We start from the raw sequence: 25595 nt of genomic DNA, 5'->3' as shown, positions 1-25595 counted from the left end.
TGAAACATGCAAGGGAAGATAAGCTCATTTTTTAAAAATTTCTGACCATTTCTGCAATTCCTGATTATAATCAAAATCTCAGATGAGCATCGAAATTTTCAGAACTACTATTTTAGGATTTATCCAAGGAATTAAAAGCAACATACTTAATGACTATCATACAACAAAATTATTTTTATATACTTGAAGAACCACAAAATGCTTTTGATTCATGGAGATAAGAACATAAAAGGCAATCAGGATCTGAGACACAACAGTCTCATCAACAAATGGGGCTGGGAGAACTGGATATCCACATCCAAAAGAATAAAAGAGGATACCTACCTCACACCCTATACAAAAATTAACTCCAAGTGGATGAAAGACCTTAATCTAAGGGACAGCACCATAAAACTCCTAGAAGATAATGTAGGGAATCATCTTTAAGACCTTGTATTAGGAGGTCACTTCTTAGACCTTACACCCAAAGAACAAGCAACAAAAGAAAAAACAGATAAACTGCGACTCCTCAAAATTAAAAGCTTCTGTACCTCAAAGGAATTTCTCAAAAAAGTGAAGAGGCAGCCAACTCAATGGGAAAAAATATTTGGAAACCATGTGTTTTAGTTTGCTAATGCTGCCAGAATGCAAAACACCAGAGACGGACTGGCTTTTATAAAAGGGGGTTTATTTGGTTACACAGCTACAGTCTTAAAGCCATAAAGTGTCCAAGGTAACACATCAGCAATCGGGTACCTTCACTGGAGGATGGCCAATGGAGTCCGGAAGACCTCTGTTAGCTGGGAAGGTACGTGGCTAGTGTCTGCTCCAAAGTTCTGGTTTCAAAATGGCTTTCTCCCAGGACATTCCTCTCTAGGCTGCAGTTCCTCAAAAATGTCACTCTTAGTTGCACTTGGGATATCTGTCCTCTCTCAGCTTCTCTGGAGCATGTAGTCTGCTTTCAATGGCTGTCTTCAAACTGTCTCTCATCTGCAGCTCCTGTGCTTTCTTCAAAGTGTCCCTCTTGGCTGTAGCTCCTCTTCAAAACCTCATTCAGCTGCACTGAGTTCCCTCTGCCTGTCGGCTCATTTATATGGCTCCACTGATCAAGACCCACCCAGAATGGGTGGGGCCACGCCTCCACGGAACTATCTAATCAGAGTTATCACCCACAGTTGGATGGGGCACATTCCATGGAAACACTCAAAGAATTCCAATCTAATCAGGACTAAAATGTCTGCCCCACAAGACTGCATCAAAGATAATGGCATTTGGGGGACACAATACATTCAAATTGGCACACCATGTATCTGACAAAAGACTGGTATCTTGCAATATAAAGAAATCCTACAACTCAACAACAATAGTACAAACAGCCCAATTATAAAATGGGCAAAAAATATGAAAAGACATTTCACTGAAGAGGAAATACAAATGGCTAAAAAAAAACACATGAAAAAATAGCTTCACCAGCTATTAGGGAGATGCAAATTAAGACCACAATGAGATGTCATCTCACACCAGTTAGAATGGCTGCCATTAAACAAACAGGAAACTACAAATGCTGGAGAGGATGTGGAGAAATTGGAACTCTTATTTATTGTTGATAGGACTGTATAATGGTACAGTCACTGTAGAAGACAGTCTGGCGGTTCCTTAGGAAACAAGATATTGAGTTACACTTCGATCTAGCAATTTCACTTCTCAGGATATACACAGAAGATCTGAAGGCAGTGACACAAACAGATATTTGCACACCGATGTTCACAGTTATTCACAATTGCCAAGAAATGAAACAATCCAAATGCCCTTCAACAGATGAGTGGATAAACAAAATGCGGTATATACACACGATGGAATTCTATGTGGCAATAAGAAGGAACGAGGTCATGAAACATATGACAGATGGATGAACCTTGAAGACATAATGCTGAGTGAAATAAGCCAGACACAAAGAGAGATTTTGTTACCACTAATGTGAACTCTGTGAAAAATGTAAAATAAATATTTTATATTGTAGTACGTCGGGGACAGAGAGATAGCAACTAGTAAAGGAGGAATGATAATCTAGTAAGAACAAATAAGCTATTGAGGGTAATCTCAATGTTATGGGAATGCTCAGGAATGATTATGGTTTGCAAACTTTCTTGGGTATGGTAGGATCATGCTGGAAGCAATGTAGTTATTTTAGGTTATTTGTTTTTCTTATTCCTTTGTTTTGTTCGGATTTGTTAATTTTTGGGGGGTATGGTAGGAACAAATTGGAAGCAAAGTAGTTATTTTAGGTCGTTTCCCTTAATCCTTTGTTTTGCTTGAAATGTGGGGTTTTTTTTTTGTTTGCTTGTGTGTTTGTTTTAATTTTTCAATAAATAAAGTTTAAAAACAAATCCCGTTTTCAATCATTTTCCCTTCATTCCATTCTCCACGCTGCTACCAGTTATTCTTACTTAAAAATCCTCAATGGAACCAATACAATACCATCTTCTTAACATGGAATATAAAACAACTTGGTCTCAGCCTACCTTTCTAGGTTCTCCTCCAACCATTCCTCTACTCCCTCCAACTTTTTTGACAGATACCTACACTTAGTCAACTGTCTCCAAGATACAAGGATCTAAATGTGGATCAAAGTTCATTCTTTTTAATAATATGGATATCCTATTAATCTAGAACCATTGGTTGAAAACACTATCTTTTCTCCATTGAATTGTCTTTGAACCTTTGTCAAAAATCAGTTGTCCATACATGGTCTATTTTTAGAATAGTAGAACTATTCTGTTCTACTAATCTATTTGTCTATTTGATGCTAATACCACATTGTCTTGATTGTTGTAGCTGTAAAAGTCTGGAAGTCAGGTAGTGTTAGTCCTCCAACTCTGTTATTTTTCAAAGTCATTTTGGCTCTTGTAAGTTCTCTGCATTTCCATGTGAATTTTAGAATCAGATTCTCAATTTGGGGTTTCGATTGGGACTATACTGAATAATAGATCAATCTGGAAAGAACTGATATTTAACAGAATTGATTCTTTTGACACATGAAAAAAGGTGTATCGCTAATGTCTCTCAAGAATGTTCTGTAGTGTTCAGTATACACATTTTGCATTTTTTTAATTAAATTCAGTTTTATTGAAACATATTCACATACCATACTATCATCCATGGTGTACAATCAACTGTTGACAGTACAATCATATAGTTATACATTCATCACCACAATCTATTTCTGAACATTTTCCTTATATAAGAATCAGAATAAGAATTAAAAATAAAAGTAAAACACCACACCCAAATCATCCCCCCCATCCCACCCTACATTTCATTTAGTTTCTGTCCCCATTTTTCCACTCATCCATCCATACACTAAAGGGAGTGTGATCCACAAGGTTTTCACAATCACACTGTCACCCCTTGTAATCTACATTGTTATACAGTCGTCTTCAGGAGTCCAGACTACTAGGTTGGAGTTTGATAGTTTCAGGTATTTACTTCTAGCTATTCCAATACATTAAAACCTAAGAGGTGTTATCTATATAGTGCATAAGAATGTCCACCAGAGTGACCTCTCAACTCCATTTGAAATCTCTTAGCCACTGAAACTATTTCGTCTCTGTTCTAGTTTGCTAATGCTGCAGAATGCAAAACACCAGAGATGGATAGGCTTTTATAAAATGGGGGTTTATTTCACTACACAGTTACAGTCTTAAGGCCACAAAACGTCCAAGGTAACACATCAGTAATCGGGTACCTTCACTGGAGATGGCCAATGGCATCCGGAAAACCTGTTAGCTGGGAAGGCACGTGGCTGGCGTCTGCTCCAAAGTTCTGGTTTCAAAATGGCATTCTCCCAGGATGTTCCTCTCTAGCAAGCTTGCTCCTCTTAAAAACGTCACTCATAGCTGCACTCTGTTCAGTCTCTTTGAGTCAGCATGTTTTATATGGCTCCACTGATCAAGGCCCACCCTGAATGGGTGGGGTCACACCTCCATGGAAGTATCCCACCAAAGTCACCACCCACAGCTGGGTGGGGCACATTCCAAGCAAATCTAACCAGCACCAAAACGTCTGTCCCACAAGACCACAAAGATAATGGCATTTGGGGGACACAATACATTCAAACTGGCACATTCTCATTTTGCATCTCCTTTTGGTCAAGAAGATATTCTCAAGCCCACGATGCCGGGTCCAGATTCATCCCCGGGAGTCATATCCTGCATTGCCAGGGAGATGTACACCCCTGGGAGTCAGGTCCCATGTAGGGGGGAGGGCAGTGAGTTCACCTGCCCAAGTGGGTCAGTTAGAGAGAGAGAAAGGGCCACATCTGAGCAACAAAAAGGTACTCACGAGGAGACTCTTAAGGCACAATTATAAGCAGGTTTAGCCTCTCCTTTGCAGTGACGTGTTTCATAAGGGCAAGTCCCAGGTTGGAGGGCTCAGCACATCAAACCACCAGTCCTAATGTTTGTGACAACATCAGCATCAGTCCAGATGAGGAAGTCCAACACTTCCACACTTTCCTCCAGCTCCTCAGGTGGCCCTGTAAATATTCTCTGCCCAAATTACTTTGGCCCTTCTTTATTCTCTGCCCAAATTACTTTGGGATGTGTCACTATTTCACTCTTATACTAACCTACTGTATCTTACTTCCTATTCAAAGTTCCATGTAACCGTGGCATTTGAACAAGCCGACTACAGGGTTATACTGTTTAGAAAATACAGATTCTGCACCAAATAGACATCTCTTCCCTTGGTCTCACACGGAAGTTGAAGTTTTAAAACACAAACAGTTTCAACCTTTACACTTTGGCCCAGTTTGCCCTAGTCTTAACCAGATTTGCTTCATTCATATCAATAATTGAAGTCTGGGCTCTTTTTCAGCTTTTTTTCTTTTTTAACAGTTGTTGTATTCGCTAATACTGACATTCATATCTGCCGAGCTCTAGCTCTGAGTTTCAGGTGTCACAGAGATACCCATTGTTCCAGAGACCAATCAGGTTATACACTAAGGGATCAGCATCTCAAAGTCTGGAGACAGCCATTACAATTCAGGAATAGATTTGACTGCTATAAGAGCTTACAATCTAGGGACCATTACAATGATTGTTCCCCTCTTAGACTGTGTTCTAAGATTCAATTCTGAGTTTACACATTGTAGTTAGTCCATATTGGTGAGGCATTATAGTGTTTGCCTTTATTTCTGGCATACTTCACTCAAATGCTGTGTACAGGATCCATTCACCTCGTTGCATGTCTCACAGCTTCACTCCTTCTCGTAGTTGCTCAATATTCCATTATATGCATACACCAGAGTTCACCATTCTGTTCCTTAGTCTATGTACCCTTAGGCTACCTCCACCCATTGCAAATCATGAATACTGCTCCATGAACACCAGTGTGCAAATGTCCCTTCATGTACCTGCTCTCAGATCTTCCAGACATACCCCATAATAAGGTTGCAGGACCTTATAGCCTCCACATACTTAGCCTTTTTGTGGAACTACCACACTGACCTTCAGAACGGCTACACCATTCTACCTGCCCATCAACTGCATTTTGTTTTATGCTATTGTAAATGGTAGTTTTAAAATTCCAATTTCCAATTGTTTATTATTAGAATATAGTAATACAATTATTTTTACATATTGATCTTGTATTCTACAGCCTTGCTAAACTTGCTCAATAGTTCTGGTAACTCTTTTCCAGATTCCAACAGATTTTCTTCATAAACAATTATATGGTCTGCAAATAAAAGAAGTTTTACTCTTCCTTTCCAACCTGTATGGCTTTTATATCTTTTTCTTGTCTGACTGCACTGGCTACACTTTCCAATACAATATCAAATGGAAATAGTAAGAGTGGACATACCTGTCTTTTTTCCTAATCTTAGAAGACAGCATTCCATCTTTCACCATTAGGTATGATGTTAGCTGTGAGTTTTCCATAGAGCTATCTATCAACATGCTAGTTAAGGAAATTCCTTTCTATTCCTAGTTTGCTGAGATTTTTTTTTTATATCAGGAATGAAAGTTGGTATTTTTAAAAATGTTTCTTTCAGCATCTACTGGGATGATCATATAGTCTTCTTTATTTTCTTAATATGGTGAATTATATTGATTGGTTTTCTAATGTTAAATCCAACACTGCATTCCTGGAATAAAGCCCATATGTTTATGATGCACTAATTTCTTTAACATATGGTTGGATTCGATTCACTAAAATAATGTTTAGAATTTTTGCATTTATATTCAAAAGGGATACTGGTCTGAAGTTTTCCTTGTTTTGATACCAGAGTAATGCAGGGCTCATAGACTGTGGTGGCAAGTATTTCTCCTCTTCAATATTCCGGAAGAGTTTTTGTAGAATTGTTATTAAATTGTTCATTAAATGTTTAGTAGAATTCACCAGTTAAGCCAACCATGCATGGCCTTTTCTTTGTGGCAAAGTTTTTATCAATTTTTAAAATATATCAGCTCCACCCCTAGTGGTGCAGACTGCTGAGCAAAATGGCGGCCGAGTCAGAGTATGAGTCGGTCCTGTGTGTGAAGCCAGATGTCAGCGTCCACCGTATTCTGCCTTGGGCTTCCAACCACAGTTTCAGGGCAGCTGACTGGAAATCAGGCCAACCTGATTGGACTGGTTGCCTCCAAATCACTTCAAAAGGGAAGACTGCCTATATCAAACTTGAGGATAACATTTCAGGGGAGCTCTTTGCTCAGGCACCAGTAGAACAATATTCTTGCATTGCTGTGGAGACAGTGACAGATTCCAGCCACTACTTTGTAATTCAGATCCAGGATGGTACTAGGCGTAATGCTTTCAGTGGCATTGGCTTCACAGATCAGGGTGATGCCTTCAATTTTAATGTCTCCTTGCAAGATCATTTCATGTGGTTGTAAAGCAGGAATCTGAGATTTCCAAAGAATCTCAGGAAATGGACACTCATCCCAAGTTAGATCTGGGTTTCAAGGAAGGACAGACCATCAAGTTGAGTACTGGGAACATTACAACCAAGAAAGGAGGTGCTTCTAAGCCCAGGACCTCAGGAGCTGGGGGCCTAAGCTTACTCCAACCCCCACCTGGAGGCAAATTCACTATTCCCCCACCATCCCCCTCAGTTGCCATCAGTAACCATGTCGCCCCACCAGCCATTCCAAAATCTAATCACAAAGGTAGTGATACAGATATTCTTTTAGATTTGGATTCTCCTACTCCTGTCACAACACCAGCAACAGCTCCAATTTTGGCAGGCAATGACTTGTGGGGAGACATTAGCACTGCATCCAGCTCCTTTTCAAACCAGGCACCACAGTGATCCAACTGGGTCCAGTTTGAATAGCATTGCAGGACTTTAAGGACAGACTTGAAGAATAAAAATGACCTTGTGGGCACCAATCTGTGAGGGAAGTTAGAAACCCTTTCCCTCCCCAGAACCAAAATTACTGGACCATCTTTTTCACAGCTTCTCCAATACATTCAATTTGGTTTTGTCACACTCCTTGGTTGTTACTTGCTGTATAGCCAAGAGAGCATCTGCCCTCTCCTGCTCACTACCAAGGGAGGAGAATAATGCACCTTACCACATTGTGGCTGACTCTGCAGGACTCAAAAGGCCAGGTTCTATTTGAGGGGAAAATGAACTCTGACAGCTGTAAAATTCTTCCCCATCTTGTAAATTCTTTATTTCAGAATAATCTCACGACCTTGTGTGCCTCTTTGTGATGCCCGTTTTAGAAATTTCAGAGGAGACAAAGACTTTGAAACTCCCTTCTCCACTAACCCAAGACTCTAAAAATGGACAGACTGATGTCAGTGTTTACAAATTCAGAATTTTTATAGACGTGGATATGGAGAAGGACCTATTTCCTGGGTCTTGGTTATATATCCTTCAGGCTTATCCTAGTCAGTGAACATCCAGTGCTGGATGCAGCTCCATCACCCTCTCGTGTCTCTTTCTATAGGAGTTGTGTTGGTGGTACTTCCACTATTTTTTTCTGTTTGTTCACTAGTGCAACATCTTTGGCTAGTGGGTGTCTCTCAGATGAAGGAGGTTCAAGAGGCTGGGCTCTCCAAGTTATATTCTAGAGAAGTGATTATTTTACTGCAGTTCCAGCTATTTGCTGCATTTGAAACATGGCTTTACTTTTTATTTGACCATTATTTGACCTAAAGTTGAAGGGTTTTGAGTGTTTAAGCTGATCTAAAGAGCAGAGCGGTTGAAAACACTTAACTCTTGTTCAGTACCCACATTGCCTTGCTGCCTGGGTATATGACCCCTTTCCATAGACATTTCTTTTACAATCTGTCTAGTTCTTCAATAGCAAGCTGCTACTACATCTCTCATTATTTGTGAAGAAAGCTGGAGAGTCACAGCTTTAGCTGTGAAAGGTTTGCGCAAGACAGTTACCCATTGCCCAGGGTATCTTAAAAGCAATTTGCCTCCCACCACTTTCCTTTCTCTATGCCCCTCCATTCCTTACACAATGCTGTGAAGAGAGCTCCCCTCTTAGCTGAATGGGAACTATCTATCTGGTCTGTTAACAGACAATTTTGAGAATGGAATTAGGATACTATTTCTTCCCTTAGTACCTATTTGGATGTGTATACTCTGGTTGAAGAGTGTTCTTATATTGAGCTTCAAATTATATTCTCTTACCTGAATTTCCTTCTTATCTCTTAACAATGGGTCCATTTTCTTTCATTGCCTCCCATACCAGGCAGCTCTACTCTTGCAGAACCATGGAGGACATTTTTAAATTCTAGTGGAAAACACTAAAAAGAAAATCTACAGAAACACTAGTGACTACTAGGAGCCTATTTTCTCAATCTTCTTCCATGCTGTGTTCTTTGTATTCTCAAAATGAAAATATATTGTATATTTGAATTGCTGAAAAATTGAAAATGAAGTTTAACATATATGTATACAAAGCATATGCTAGGAGGATCTAAGATGGTGGCAAAGAGAGGCGTGGAAGCTAGTTAGTTCCCCTGAAACAACTAACAAACAACAAAGAACAACTAGTAAATAATCCGAATAACTGTGGGGGGACAAACGTGATGGTCCACTCATCATACATCAACCTGAATTGGGAGGAATGCCCAAGATCGCAGCATAAAATCTGTAAGTAGAAACTACGGATCCAAGCCAGGGACCCCATTCCCCCACAGCCAAGCTGCAAAGCCTCATGGTGCTAGAGAGAAGCTCTCTACTAGCAAGTGAATAGGCCCCATGGGCCCTTTCCTCTTAGGGAAGATATACCCTCTAGGGAGAGGTCATTAGCATTTGATTAGGGTCTGCTTGTGCAATCTTCACCCTTGTCTGGGTCAGAGCTCTGGGAACTGAAAATGGCTGAGGCTTTCTCCACTGAGCCAAAACAGGGACAGAAAGCCCCTTTCAGTTTGTGGCCACCCTCAACTGAGCTCCAAGTGGGGTTTTAATTAAAAAGCGTGGACTGCTCACTACCAGCTAGGAATCCCCAGAAAGCAGACAGAGGCTTTCGGTGACAACTGACCTTGGAGAGCCAGAGGGTGGCCACAAACTGTAAGGGGCTTTCTGTCCCTGTTTTGGTTCAGTGGAGAAAGCCTCAGCCATTTTCAGTTCCCAGGGCTCTGACCCAGACAAGGGTGGAGATTGCACAAGCAGACCCTAATCAAATGCTAATGACCTCTCCCTAGAGGGTATATCTTCCCTAAGAAGAAAGGGCCCGTGGGGCCTAGCTCTACTACCTGCCTTCCATTCAGAACAAGACCCCAGAGCCTGGAGGAAAACAGCCACAGGCCACACCATCTTACACCACACTGGAGTTACAGGCTGACAGGCACTACCTGCTGGGCAGAATAGCACAGTGACCTGAGGCATCACAGGGTGTACCAATTTTCTAATACACACCCTCAGGGAAACCAGATACTGAATAGCTCTTCCTTCTGGGACCTGAATCCCGTATGTTCTGGGAAAACCTGACTGGGGTAACCAAGGAAACCATGCCTAGACAACAGAAAACTACAACCTACACTACGAAAAACGAAATTATGGCCCAGTCAAAGGAACAAACTTACACTTCAACTGAGATACAGGAATTGAAACAACTAATAATAAGTCAATTCAAAAAGTTTAGGGAAGATATGGTGAAAGAGATGAATCGCATAATGATAACACTGGTCGTACATAAGGCAGAAATTGAAAGTTCGAAAAATCAACTGGCAGAATCTATGGAAATGAAAGGCACAACACAAGAGATGAAAGACACAATGGAAACATACAACAGCAGATCTCAAGAGGCAGAAGAAAACACTCAGGAACTGGAGAACAAGGCACCTGAAAGCCTACATACAAAAGAACAGACAGAGAAAAGAATGGAAAAATACAAGCAGCGTCTCCAGGAACTTAAGGACAGAACGAAAAGCAAGAAATGTATGCGTCATTGGTGTCCCAAAGAAGAAGAGAAGGGAAAAGGGGCAGAAGCAATAATAGAGGAAATAATCAATGAAAATTTCCCATCTCTTATGAAAGACATAAAATTACGGATCCAAGAAGCACAACGTACCCCAAACAGAACAGATCCGAATAGGCCTATGCCAAGACACTTAATAATCAAATTATCAAACGTCAAAGATAAAGAGAGAATCCTGAAAGCAGCAAGAGAAAAGTGTTCCATCACATACAAAGGAAACTTGATAAGACTATGTGTGGATTTCTCAATAGAAACCATGGAGGCAAGAAGGAAGTGGGGTGATATATTTAAGATACTGAAAGAAAAACCAACAACCAAGAATCCTATATCTGGCAAAACTGTCCTTCATATATGAGGGAAAGCTTAAAATATTCTCTGACAAACATACAATGACAAGAGTTTGTGAACAAGGTATCTGGTTCTTCAGGAAACACTAAAGGAAGCACTGCAGACAGAAAGGAAAAGACAGGAGTGAGAGGTTTGGAAAACAATTTGGGGAGATAGTAGCACAGCAATGCAAGTACACTGAACAAAGATGACTGTGAGTATGGTTGAAAGAGGAAGGTTGGGACCATGTGGGACACCAGAACAAAAGATGAAGGATAAAGACTGGGACTGTTGTAACTCAGGGAAACCTAGGGTACTCAACAATTGTAATAAAAGGTACAAATATGTTTTTACATGAGGTAGAACAAATGAATGTCAACATTGCAAGGTGTTAAAAATAGGGTGGGATTGGGGGGAAAATACAATCAATGCAAACTAGAGACTATAATTTACAGAAACACTGTATTATGCTTCCTTTAATATAACAAAGGCAATACACCAAAGCTAAATGTATATGGGGGTGTGGGGAATAGGGGAAGGGTATGGGACCCCTGGCATTGGTGATGTTGTCTGACTCTATTCTACTTTAAGTTGATGCTAGCTTTCCTTTTGTTGCTTTCTAGTTGTCAAGTTTTGTTTTGTTTTCTCTCTCTCCCTTTTTTTTTTTTCTCTTGTCTCTCTGCCTTCTTTGACTCTTCCTCCTCCTTTGTGGAAGAAATGGAGATGTCCTTATATAGATAGTGGCGATGGTGCTGAATACAGAAATATATGACTATACAGGGAACCAACGATTGTTTACTCAGGACAGAATGTATGCTGTGCAAACAAAACCACCTTAAAAGAAATGGGCTGATCAAGAAACCTTGAGGGCACTACACTGAGTGAAATAAAACAGACACATAAAGGCAAATATTGCAGGGTCTCATTGATAGAACTAATCATAATATATAAACTCGACAGACACGAAATATAAGTTACCAGGATATAGAATGAGGCTGAAGAATGGGGAGCGGTTGCTTATTATGAGCAGAATGTTCAACTAGGGTGAACTTAAACGTTTGGAAATGGATAGGGGTGATGTTAACATGTTGTGAGAATAACTAACAGTGCTGAAAGATGTGTGAAGGTGGTGGAAAGGTAAGCTCAGAATCACATATGTCACCAGAAGGAAAGTTGGAGGTTACAAGATGGGAATGTATAAAACAGTGAATCTTGTGGTGGACAATGTCCATGATTAACTGTACAAATATTAGAAATCTCTTTCTTGAACCAGAACAAATGTATGACACTATAACTAAAAGTTAATAATAGAGAGGCATATAGGAAAAAAAAATATATACATATATATATATTGCAAACTATATACTATAGGTACTAGTATTTTAACATTTTTTCATCCACAGTAACAAATGTACTATACCAAAACTATGAATCAAATAATGGAGGGGGGCGTGGTTAGGGGTATGAAAGGATTTGAGTTTCCTTTTCTTGTCTTTCTTTTCTGGAGTAAAGAAAATGTTCTAAAAATTGAAAAAAAAATAATTAATTGTGTTGATGGAGGCACAGCTGTATGATGGTGCCGTAGGCAGCTGATTGTATACTTTGGATCTTTGGATAGTTGTATGGTATGTGAACAATCTCAATAAATATATATATATATATATGAAGCATATGCTGTATTGGTGCACTAGTGGTAATTAAAATATGGAAAAAAATATATCAGGGTTATTTCTTCTTGAGCAAGCTTTGGTAGTTTCTGTCTTTCAAGAAAATTGTCCATTCCATCTATGTTGTCAATTTATTGGCATAATAGTATTCATAATATCACCTTATCCTTTCAATGTCTGCAGAGTCTGTGTGTTGTCACCTTTGTCATTCCTGATTTCATATTTTTATCTTCATTTGTTTTTTCTGATCAGCTTTGCCATAGGTTTCTCAATTTTATTGGCCTTCTCAAATAAAGTTTTTGGTTTCACTGATTTTTCTCTATCAGTTTTCTGTTTTCCATTTCATTAATTTCTGCTATGATCTTTATTACTTCCATTATTTTGCTTATTTGGGGTTTAATTTGCTCTTCTCTTTTTAATTTCTTAAGATGGATGCTGAGGTCACTGATTTGAGACTTTCCTTCTTTTCTAATATAAGTGCATAGTCCTATAAGTTTTTAAGTACTGCTTTAGCAGTACCCAGAAATTTGGGTAAGTTATGTTTTCATTTTCATTCAGTACAAAATACTTCCTAATTTCCATTTTGGTTTCTTCTCTGACCCATGTGTTATTGAGACATGTGTAATTGAGTTTCTAGATATTTGGGGATTTTCCAGACATGTTTCTATTATTGAATTATATTATAATTCCATTGTGGTCAAAGACCCCAGATATGTTTCCATTATTGAATTCTAATATAATTCCATTGTGGTCAGAGAACATATTTTCTATGACTTAAATCCTTTGCAATTTGTTACTTGTTTTATGGCACAGAATATAGACTGTCTTGTTCCATTTGCCCTTGAAAATAATGTGTGTGTATTCTGCTGTTGTTAGACTGAGTGTTCTATAAATGTCAATGAAGTCAGAAGAGTTGGCTATCATTATATATTTTACTTTTATATATATTATAAACACCACAATATATTGTTTAAATAGCCAACTGTCTTTAGAAGAGCTTTAAATAATAAGGGGAAAAAATCTTATTTACCCAAGCAGTTACCATTTCTGGTGCTTTCATTCCATGTATAGATCCAGATTTCCATCTGGTATCATTTTCCTTCTACCTAAAGGATGTCCTTCAAGACTTTCTTACAGTGAAGATTTATGGTGATTAATTATTTCAACTTTCATATGCCTGAACACAGCTTTATTTCACCTTTATTTTCTAAAGATACATTCACTGGTTATAGAATTCTAGGATGTTTATTTCTTTCAATACTCTATAAAGATGTTGCTCCACTGACTTCCAAAAGAAATCTGCTGTTATCCTTATCTTTGTTCCTCTGTATAAATCGTATTATCTTTGTTATCTTTGTTCCTCTGTATAAATAGTCTTTTCCTTTGGCTACTTCTAAGATTTTCTCTTTACCAGTGATTTTGAGCAATTTCATTAAGATACACCTTGGTTTTCTTCATGATTCTTGTGCTTAGGGATTCACTGAACTTGGATCTATAGGTGTTGGGGGACTGAAACATGTACCCCACCAAAAGACATGTTCAAGTCTTAATCTACATTCCTGTGGATGTGAACTCATTTGTAAACTGCGCCTTTGACTATGTTAAGGTGAGTCAGGGTGTGGACTCATTTATAAACAGGATCTTAAGAAGATTTCTGGTGGTTTAGAACTGTATGTACCCCAGAAATTCATTTTTTTAAAGCTAATCCATTCCTGTAGGTATAATCCTATTGTATGAGGTTACTTTTGATGAGGTTACTTCAGTTAAGGCATGGCCCAGGGTGGGTTTCAATCCTCTTACTGGAGACCTTAATAAATGGGATGAATACAGAGATAGACAGATAAAGCCAAGGAAGCAAGAAACTGAAAGCAACAAAACCCAGAAGAGAAGGTAGAGACCAGCAGACACAGCCATGTACCTTGCCAGGTGGCAGAGGAGTCAAGGACTGCAGGCAGGCAGTCTTTGGAAAGAAAGCATTACCTTGATGGTGCCTTGATTTGGACATTTTCTCAGCCTCAAAATTGTAAGCTAATAAATTCCCATTGTTAAGCCAACCCATTTCATGGTATTTGCTTTCAGCAGCCTAGGAAACTAAAACAAGATCTTAATTAGGTGTGGCCAACTGAATCAGGGTGGGTCTTTATCTGTATTACTGTTGCCCTTATAAAGAGAAACCAGATATCAGAGAAAGATACAACAGGAGACCAAGGACACTGCCATGTGACCAAAGACTATCACCATCAACTCCAGAACAAAGTTGGCCTTGACTCTTGATTCTAGACTTCTAGCCTCCAAATTATGAGGCAATGAATCAATTCATTGTGATTCAATCCACTGTGTGGTATTTGTCATAGTAGCTCTGGCAAATTAAGACAGGAGGTTTACTGTTTTCATCAAATCTGGACATTTTTCAGCCATTAATTTCTTCAACTGAATGTCACTTCTTCCTCTTTCTGGGATTCCAATCACACATATATCAATTATCCCAGAGCTCATTTATGCTCTTTTCTTTCTTTTATTAAATTCTCTTTTCTCTCTGTATTTCATTTTGTATAGTTTCCATTGTTACAACTTCAAGTTCACTAATCTTTTCTCCCTCAAGGTGTCATTTGTCACTAGTACTATCCAGTGTATTTTTCATCTCAGACACTAGTCTTCACCTCTAAAAGTTTGATTTGGATCTTTTCTATAGCTTCTATGTCTCTAACTCCTGGAATATTAGGAATACAGTTATATAGTTATAGTAATGTCCTTCTCTATTAATTGTAACATATGTCAGTTCAAGGTCAGTTTTGATTGGTTGATTTATTCTTCTCATCACAAGTTCTACTTTCCTACTTCTTTGCATGTCTTGGTAATCTTTGATTGAATGCAAGACAATGTGAAATGTTGGGTGTGCTGGATATTTTTGTGTTTTTATAAATATTATTCAACTTTGTTCTGGAATGACATTTAAAACTTAAGAAACAGTTTGATCCTTTTGAGTCTTGCCTTTAAGTTTTTTTTAGGTGGGACCAGAGTAACATTTGGTTTAGGGCTAAGTATTTCCCACTACTGAGATTTTCTACTCTGCATGGTGGGAAGGCACTATTTCCAGCCCTGTATGAGAACTGAGCACTGTTTTCTCAAATTCCCTCATAGGGATCTTTCCTGGGCTTCAGGCAGCAACTTCACATGCATACACCAATCAGTATTCTGCTTAAATAATCTACAAGGATCCTCCACACATTTTCATCGTTTTCTCCATGCAGCTCTCTTCTCATTATCTCTGTCTTGTGAACTCTGCTATCTTAAACTCCCTGGACTCTTAGGTCTATCTGCTCAACTCTGGGAGACCACTGGGTTCCTTTCCCAAATGTACTGAACACCTACTATTTGTCAGATGCTGTCCTGAGCAATGTGGAAACAAAAATAAACTAAACCTGCCCTCTAGAATATCAGATACTGAAGTCTAGCAGGGAAGACAAGAAGGTAGACATTTATATAGTGTGTTAGATTGTCGATAAAGGTATGCAAAGGCTGCTATGAGACACAAAGAAGGGGTACCTAGTCCAGATTTGCTGGGACAGGTAAGATAATATTTCTCAGAGAAGACACAGAGTTGAGATTTAAAGATAAGAGGTTATACAGTATTAATATTATAATTTTAAAAAGAAAGAAGTTAGCTAATATACTAATAATTTTTTTAAAAGATAAGTCACATGGGACGTGACTCCCAGGAATGAGTGTAGCCCTGGCAGCAAGGGACTGAAAATGCATACTTGACCAAAAGGGGGAAAAAAGAAAGGTACAGTGGCTGAGAGATCCCAAATAGAGTTGAGAGGATATCCTGGAGATTTCTCCTATGCAAGCTCCAGCTAGATATCCTAAATGGCCACAGTATGCCATGCCCTTACCAAAAGTAATCCTCAAATATCTAGGTCTCTATCTGAGGTTCTAGAGAAGATCCACTCACTAAGTTTTTTCTCTCAGAAACTTAAATCCACCAGAGTGTTCCTATGCCAGACAAGTCCTAAAACCCAGAGGCAACAGCCTCTTTAAGAACAATCTGAGGCAGCCCCTTTCCCCATACCCCCTTTCAATATGAAAAAGTTAGGGTACTCACTGCCTAGACACTCCTGAAGACAGAGAAAGAGACTGAAAGGAAGGGGTAGTAACAAACAAGATAAGATTGAACAAAGGTCTATGAATACTGAAACTTTACATAAATATATATATTTTTTGATGTTGGGGTACTGGAATAGCTGGAAGGAGGTGGATGACATGGTGGAACTGTACCCTATAACATCCTTTGAAATTTGCTCTGTGGCTACTCGTTGAGTTGTGCTTTGAAAGTCTTCACCTTTCTGTATATACCCTGTGTTGCACAAAAAGGAACAAACTGAAACTGTGGAACTGTAACCCATCAACAATTTTTGAAATTACCTATGTAATTGCTTGTTGAGCTGTGCATTGTAAGTTGACACCTTTCTGTAGTTATATTTTACAATGATGGAAACAGCTGAAGTTGTAGAACCATGACCCATGACATTCTTTGAAATTTGTTCTCTAACTACTTGTTAACTTGTACTTTGAAAGTTATCACTGTTGTGTATATATGTTAAGGTTCACAATAAAAAATGTGTTTAAAAAAAAACACAAGCTCGCCACCCATAATGCCTATGTCTATGAAATCAATTTTAATAAAAATAACCAAAAAATCATGAATGCCCAAACTCCAAAGCTTATAAGGCTTTGCATGGTCTAGAGTTCTGTAGCTTCATCTCACACCATTTTTCCCCCAGCTCTCTTTGCTTCAACCATACTAGACTTTTTCAGATACTCATAGCCAAGCCCTTTCCTGACTACAGACCTTTATTCATGCTGTTTTTTTGTGTAAAATGCTCTCTGAATACCAATCTCTGCCACTCCTCTTTGTGCCTTTTTAACTGCTGCTTCAAGATTCAACTTAAAATGTCACTTCCTCAGAGAAACCTTGTCTGTCCTAGACTAAGTAAAATACCCTTGTACACTCCCTTAGTGCCATATTTTCCCTTTTAATAAGACTCATCATACTTTACTCCCTTTCAATACCTTTACCAATACTTTAGAAACTCTGAGGGCAGGAACCATGGCTATCTTATACACTGTTACCTAGTCTCAGAACAAGAATTGAAAAAATATCACTTGAAGTAACTGATTGTATCTGATATCTTTAAACTTACGAATCAATATTCTTCAAGATGAGCAAAATGGAGTCTCAGAAGACACCTTTAAACTTAGGAATGAATATTCTTCAAGATGAACAAAATAGAGTCTGAGAAGACTCCCTACCTGACCACCTAAGGTAAGGACGGCAATCACAGCTTTCAAGTGATAAATTCAGTTACTAATAGATGACAAACAAGTATCTCATTTTTAGTTACATAAATAAAAACATTTGATATAGTTTTACCAATCTAAACATAAATAAAAATAATTTTTTAAAAAGAACTTACTGAAATATTTTTCTTATGTCGTTTCTCCTTTATATGCTTATGAGCTCCTTGGATGTTTTCAATGTGAATTAAGCAAAGTTTGCATAGATACCGACAATTCATATATTCTGGTGAGCGCTGAAGAAAGAAGTTTAAAAATTATTTTTTTCACAAAACAAAGAAGTACATTATTTACTACATAATATAAATGAATGATACAATTATGCTAATACGACAGAAATAAGAACCAAAGGACTAAGTTTTTAATAAACAAATCAGTACCTATATATCTAAGAGATAGCTGTTCTTTTCAAAACAGTTTTCAAAATAGTCATCATAGGAAATTATATACTTATTTCAAACAATATTATGATAATATTAAATATGTTTGATACTCATCTAAGATAATATCACGTTTGGACATCACTGTATGATAAGAAAGGCAGTCTTATTACTTTTTAGTAATGAGACTTTTTAGTCTCCATTACAATGATGTCCCCAAAATTGGATTTTCAAACTTAGCCTTCAATCTTTTTGATTACTATAAAAAATAAAATCCACCCTCAAATAGGGAATTTCCAAAAAATAGATCGCAAATATCAAAGACAATTCAAAAAGCTAAGTTCCCAGAAAATTTAATTAATCACAGTAACACATGGATAACTTCCTGAGGTATCTACTCTAAAGGGAACAACAATTTATGACATAGCATCAGTCACAGTATTTCAGTCATACTTTGTATATATTCTTGAAATAATAATAAAAGTCAATAACTACTGAGAGCCTGCTACACGCCAGGCACTATGACAGGTGCTTCACATAAAATATGGCATTTTAATTCTTCTAATAATCCAATTAGATTTCCCATTCTTAGATGTGAAAACGAAAGCCTAAAGAACTTGCAACTTTCACAAGGTTCCACCAGTACTAAGCGGGAGATGCAGAATTTAAATCCATGTATGTCTGAATCCCAAGCCAATGCTCTATCCATAAGATTGCACATAAAAAATTACAAAAGCACAATCAATACATGTTGAATTTCCAAACATTGTTTCCAAAGCCTTACACTGAAATCATGAATTTTTCTATTGTGAACTGTTAGCAGATAAGGACAAGTCTGGATTTTTTTAGTAAGACATCCTGTTATAACACTGAATGGCGAGTCAGAAGGCCCGGAATGGCATCTCAAATGACCTTAGGTGAGTTCCTCTCAGCGGAGCCTGCCTGTATCTCTTATTTATAAAATGAAATAATTACAATTATTGCCCTACCTGATAAAATAATTCAATTCCACAAGTAGCTAATTTTTATTTAGTGATTACCCCATGCTTACTTTGTGCCAAGAACTTTACTTGTACAGTGTTATCTTACTTAGTTCTCATAAAAGCCATTTTACTGATGATGAAAGTGAGACTTAAAGAGGTTAAATAACTTAACCAGTGCCATCCAACTAGTAAGTGGCATAACCAGATCCAGTGACTGCAAAATCCAAGCACTTAAACATTATGCACGCTACCTTGAATTACTGACCTACAACCATGTGCAAGGCACTGCATTATGCATAAGAGCAAATGAGACAATACTCTCACCCTCATGAAATTATGATTTCACAGATGATACATACGAAAAATGTTTAAATATTTCCTTATGGTAAAACATTTTATCTTACCATTAAACAAGCAGACAAATAAACCTTCCTTAAATTTTCTGCAGACCACATAGAACAAAGATTTCTGGGAAGGGGGACTCTAAGTATTTCCAAGTTAATATTTAATACTCACTGTAAGAAACTTTACCAGTCTAAGCCTAACAGTTTGAACTTATTCCTTCTTTGGTACTAGGTAAAAATCTACAACTTACTCCTCAATTTGAAATGCAAAACACCAGAAATGGATTGACTTTTAATAGGGGGTTTATTTGGTTACAACGTTACAACCTGTACCTGTACCCTGTACCCTGTGAACCAAAGGACCTGATGAAATCAAAAGCAACATGCAAAGAATATTCTTAATGAACTTCTAAAGATGGGAAATAAAAATATTAATTAAGAATACACTGAATAGAAAATAAGAAGTTTAGAGGGCATGAGAAACAAAGAGGTATCAGAAAGAAAAAGAAATTACAGACATTTATGCTGGTACTGACACAATGACTTTTCGTCCTTGCTGACTGCCTAAATTTAACAATACATAAAACGTTTTTCATAACTTCCAAACTTTCTTTGCACCCCAGGTCATTCATTTACTACCACCACCATATACCCATTCCACCCCAACTTTCTCCTTCTCCCAAGAATTGACCTTTCCTGCTTCGTATCCTACATATCTTCCCCTCTAGACCCTTCCTTATTTTTCTTGAAAACACATTTTTCACATTTCCTTTACACATGTCATACAATTTATCTATGCCACTGTTCTCCTGCCCACCTGGTTAACTCTTAGCCATTCCTTGAGACTCAGCTCTAATATCAGCTTTATATAAAGCATTCACCAAAATTGATGCTTATATACTCCCAACTCAAGTAGGTAAAACTTGTCTATGATCACATTTTCAAACAATATTGTAGTTATTATTATTATTTGCTTCCATGTCTCTCCATAATTTGTGAAAACCTAGAAAAGTGTACCATGTTTTTAAAAATGTCAGGCATGCCCCCACAATTCATCTTTGTATCATCAGTTCATGGTACGTAAAAGCCATTCAATATATGACAGTCTTGACAAAGCAGAGAAACAGAAATAGCTGTTAATTTCAGGCGTAGAAGAAGGAAAGTGATAGCTAGGATCTTGTGGGACTAGCTATATCATCCAAATTCTCTCCTATATCATGGGCCTCTACTCCTTGATATTTCTTTATTTTTTCATAAGGTGACTACTCTGCCATAAATTCTGTTAATAATTTAGGATTATCCTCATTAATAGAGTTATGACCTCATTTCTCTAAACCATACAAAGTCATAGTTTGTTTCTTTTCCTTTGTCATTTATCAAGAACAATGACCTACTTCCTTGTATGCATACTCACAACTACCCCACACTGCTTTCTGTCAATAGAATAATTTATGACTGTCTCCTTCAAAACCTAGCAGTATTTTTATTATTGGGGCTTAGAATGTGCATTCCTAGATTAAGAAATTAATTAGTACTCCAATATAAAATACAGGTGGCTAGAATAGTTCCCAATACATAGTAGATTTTTGGTAAACATGGGAGAGAAATGACAAAAAGAAGAAAAACGAGAGAAAAGCAAGGGAAAAAGGAGGAAGTCTAGTACTTTGTATGGTATTTGCTAATTTAATTTATTTCTAACACCTCTGAACGGAATGTTAACTTGTTATGAACAGAAACTGTGCCATGTTCATCAATACATCCCCAGTGCCTAGCATAGTCCCTGGCACATAACGATTCAATGTCTATTTAATGAGTAAATAAATCAGAAGTTAACAAACAAACAGTCAAGGGACAAACAGTAAATATTTGATGCTTTGCAGAATATATAGACTGTGCAACCACTCAAACTGTAGTAGACTGAATCATGTACCCCATCAAAAAACACATTCTTAATCTTAATCTGTGTTCCTGTGGGTATGATCCCATTTGTGAGCACAGGACTTTTGAAGAGGTTAAAAGGGTGGGTCTCAATCCATATTGCTGGAGACGTTATAAAGAGTGAAAATTCGGACCCGGTCAGCCAATAGAAACCATAAACCAGACGCGAGAAATTGTAGACTCCAGAAGTCAAAGAAAGTCAAAGGAGGAGACCATGTGATGGAGGCAGAGATGCAAGCCAAGGAACTCCAAGGACTGCGGCATTCCAATACTAGAATTCCAAAGGCTTCAAGGAGAGAGCACAGCCTGTTGAGGCCTTGATTTGGCACTTCTAGTCACTAAAACCATGAGCCAATAAATTCTTGTTTTTATAAGCCAAGCCAGTATAGGCTATTTGTCATAGCACATCTGATAAACTAATACATCAATTCAGCTCTGCCTATGTAGCATGAAAGCAGCCATAGACAATCTATAAAAGAATGGGCATGGCTGTGTTTCAATAAAAACAGGCAGCTGGCTCATAATTTGCCAGCCTGCAGAATGAATAAAGGAAATAAGACTTACAGATATAAGAATTTGCTGAACAAAGGAGAGAAGGCAGAGGGAGGGAAGAAGAAAGAAAAGAAAAAGGGAAGTAAACATAGGATGGACTCTGTCTTTGTACTTATGAAATAAAGAGTTGTACTTGGGAAAGAAAAGTTATGAAACACACACTTCTCTCCAAATAATTAAAATAATATGGTATACTTTTTCAAGTCGAAAGATGTGATCTCTCTCTAAGCGCTCTTCTGCTTGTTTCAAGCCTAGCCTCTGCTCAGCCGTCAATGTAGATTCATCTATCACAGTGGCATTTTCTAAATAGTCCATTTCTGAAGAATTTTCTTTATTAGATTCATCATTCTTCATTTTACCTAAAAAAAAGAAAGCAATCACTTGGTTACATCATAAGAAATGACAAATTAAATTTTTTAAAATGGACAACAGATATTTAGTTTATACATATAAAGAAAAAGAAATGTTCTTTCTCTGTATTTTCCTTGGTTGTGCAGGTTGGTATGCGTATGTAAACTATTGGGTCAAATGACCACCTTGTTCCTCCAACCTACCCACAAAAGATAAATATGACTGAGATTACACAATCTAACATAAACAATCATCTTGTGGAATCTCTGAAGTCAATTTGGTAAAAAACTATTTGAGTCCCACACAAAGAAGATTACTCATTGAACTAAACTCAGTGTATCACTATAATACTAGAAGTTAAAAGAATATATATCCTCCAGACCATAAGCCCACACCACACTACTACTTCTTTGCTTCCAAAGAACTTGTGGATATCTCCACCAAGTCAGTATTTTTCCTTTACTACTCTGCCTACTAACAGATTGTAATTTAAGACATATACCATATGCTTTCATCTTTGGATTTCCAGCATCTAGCAATATGTTCTGGGTATACAGTAGGTTCTATGACCACTCTGATTTTTTAAAATACAAACTGAATCATGTCATTCTCTTGCTTAGAATATTTAAAACTCTCAGATTCTGAGAAGATTATGGAGGAGGAAGTTCCAGGAATCAGTTCCATGAATAAAACAACTATTGAACTGGCAGGAACTGTCTGAATCAACTCTGATTTTTTAAACTCTGGCATACAGTGAGAAACTGTGAGAAGAGCCGGAGGAAAAGGCTGGTAAATGACAGCGACTATCAGTGAATTATGTCCTCCATGCAGAGGCTACCAGACCCCATCCCCCAACCACATGGCAGGCAGCCGTAGGGACTGCAGTACCAGCTCCTGGTGCAACTTGCTGATGCCAGTCCTCCAAAATCTGGGAGTATGTGGTTTAACCACTAATCACAGCTTTTGGTCGGCTACTTCAGAAGGCTGGGGGGCCCAGCCCTGATGGCAGCACATCAGCATACAACATGGTTTACTGAATATTTTAAGTTCACCTTTGAGACCTACTGCTCAGAAAAAAAGATTTCTTTCAAAATAGTATTGTTTGTTGTCAATGCCCCTGTTTATCAAGAGATCTGATAGAAATGTACCACAAAACTAATGTTGTTTTCATGCCTCATAACACAACATCCATTCTGCAGCCCACGGATCAAGGAGTAATTTCAACTTCCAAGTCTTATCTTTTAAGAAACACATTTCATAAGGCTATAGCTACCATAGACAGTGATTCCTCTGATGGATCCGGGCAAAGTAAATTGAAAACCTTCTGGAAAGAATTCACCATTCTAGATGTCATTAAGAATATTCATGATTCATGGGAGAAGGTCAAAATATCAAGAATAACAGGAGTTGGGAAGAAGTTGATTCCAACCCTCATGGATGACTTTGAGGGGTTCAAGACTTTAGCAGAAGAAGTAACTGCACATGTAGTGGACAGCAAAAGAACTAGAATTGGAAGGGGAGCCTGAAGATGTGACTGAATCGCTGCAATCTCAGAAGACTTGAACAGATGAGAAGTTGCTTCTTATAGATAAGCAAATAAAGCAGTTTCTTGAGATGGAATCTACTCCTGGTGAAGATGTTATGAACACTGTTGAAATGACAACAAAGGATTTAGGAAATTACATAAACTTAGTTTATAAAGCAGTGGCAGAGTTTGAGAGAAGAGACTCCAATTTTAAAGGTAGTTCTACTGAGGGGAAAATGCTATCAAACAGCACTGCACACTACAGAGAAATCTTTCATGAAAGGAAGAGACAATTTATGTGGCAAACTTCACTGTAGTCTTATTTTAAGAAATTACCACAGCCACCCCAACCTTCATCAACCAGCACCCTGATCAGTCAGTAGCCATCAACACTGACGCAAGATCCTTCACTAACAAAAAGTTTACAACTTGCTGAAGGCTCAATAATGGCTGGAATATTTTTAGCAATAAAGTATTTTTGAACTAAGGTATATACATTTTTTTTTTAAACACAATGCTATTGCACATTTAAAAGACTACAATATAGTATAAATGTAACTTTTACATGCACTGGGAAACCAAAAAATTTGTGAGCCTTGCTTTATTGCAATATTTGCTTTACTGCAATGGTCTGGAACCAAACCCACAATATTTCCAAGTGCTAAGGAGGAAATAAAATATGAGAGGGAGATCAATTTTATATATATGGAAGTCAGGGAAGGCTTCTCTGAGGAGGTAACATTTAAGCTGAGATGTGAAGTAAGGGCTCTAACATGCATATATCTCTAATCTCATATCCTTCCCCAGTATTTTTCATTTCATTCATACCAAATGACTCCTGTGTGCTAGAATGGATCATTACTACGTTAAGCCTCAATGCCTTCACATATACTGGTCCTTCCTCCAACAACCTTCTCCCCAACTTCAACACTAATATCTAGCCTTCAAAATTCCGCTTTAGTACCACTTGTTTCAGAAGCCTATCTGATATAGATTAACATTCTCTATATTCTCATAGCATCCTCTATTATCACATATTTTATGCTGTAATGTAATTGATATTCACTGACCCCTCTTACATTAGATTATGGATTTGTCTTTATTTAACTTTGTATCTCCAGGCCTAGACCATTGTATAAAATGTATTGTACCAATAAATGAATTTAGATCTATCAAAAACCACTTCTAAAATAGATATTCAACAAATCTCTCCACTCAGTTCGCAAAAGCCAACTACATGCCATTTTCAGAAACCCTTACAGGCAATTCTACCTTTTGATGGTTTCTGAACAAAGAAGAAATGGTATGCCTCTGGATACCATTGTGTTTCCCAGCACAGGAGTTTCAAGAATAGATAGGGAAACATTTGTATAAGCATGTTATCAAAAGGATTCAAACATCAGTAGCGTGGTTAAGTTATTAGATAAGTGTCTGAAATTATAGGCAGGGAAACAATGACGCACCATGAACAATTTACAATTCTGTCCTAATGTTTGCAAAAATAATTTACTTTTTCAGCAATCATTTTATGACGGTAATGGTAAAAGACAAAGTGAGATTATAATTTTATTTCTACATTTCATGAAAACAATAATAGCTAGGCAGCATAATATTTTAACTCTCTCTTTTCTATTTGGAGGACTTGCCCTTCTGCATAAGTAATACTGACAAGGCAATTATTGCCAGCTAATCCTATAAAATTATGATTTCTACCAATATAAAGAATTACAGACAGCTACATACCTT

General features: G+C 37.6%; 1 protein-coding gene and 1 pseudogene across 6 annotated transcripts in view; one reads left to right on the top strand and one right to left on the bottom strand.

Annotated features, from left to right (window-relative positions):
* Positions 1-25595, bottom strand: part of TUT4 (terminal uridylyl transferase 4) — a 154799-nt gene that overhangs the window by 70003 nt on the left and 59201 nt on the right. For all 6 annotated transcript variants that reach the window (XM_037827221.1, XM_037827222.1, XM_037827223.1 and 3 more), the window contains exons 3-4: positions 22169-22332; positions 17896-18012 (exon numbers count right to left, since the gene is read on the bottom strand). In XM_037827221.1, the coding sequence (XP_037683149.1) occupies positions 17896-18012; positions 22169-22332 (281 nt within the window). The remainder of the gene's footprint in view (positions 1-17895; positions 18013-22168; positions 22333-25595) is intronic.
* Positions 6480-7506, top strand: LOC119527323 (annotated as a pseudogene).

This window comes from Choloepus didactylus, chromosome 2, assembly GCF_015220235.1.
Source record: "Choloepus didactylus isolate mChoDid1 chromosome 2, mChoDid1.pri, whole genome shotgun sequence".
NCBI lineage: Eukaryota > Metazoa > Chordata > Mammalia > Pilosa > Megalonychidae > Choloepus > Choloepus didactylus.
Note: the sequence above shows the minus strand (reverse complement) of the source record. Positions and strands in the feature narration are given on the sequence as shown.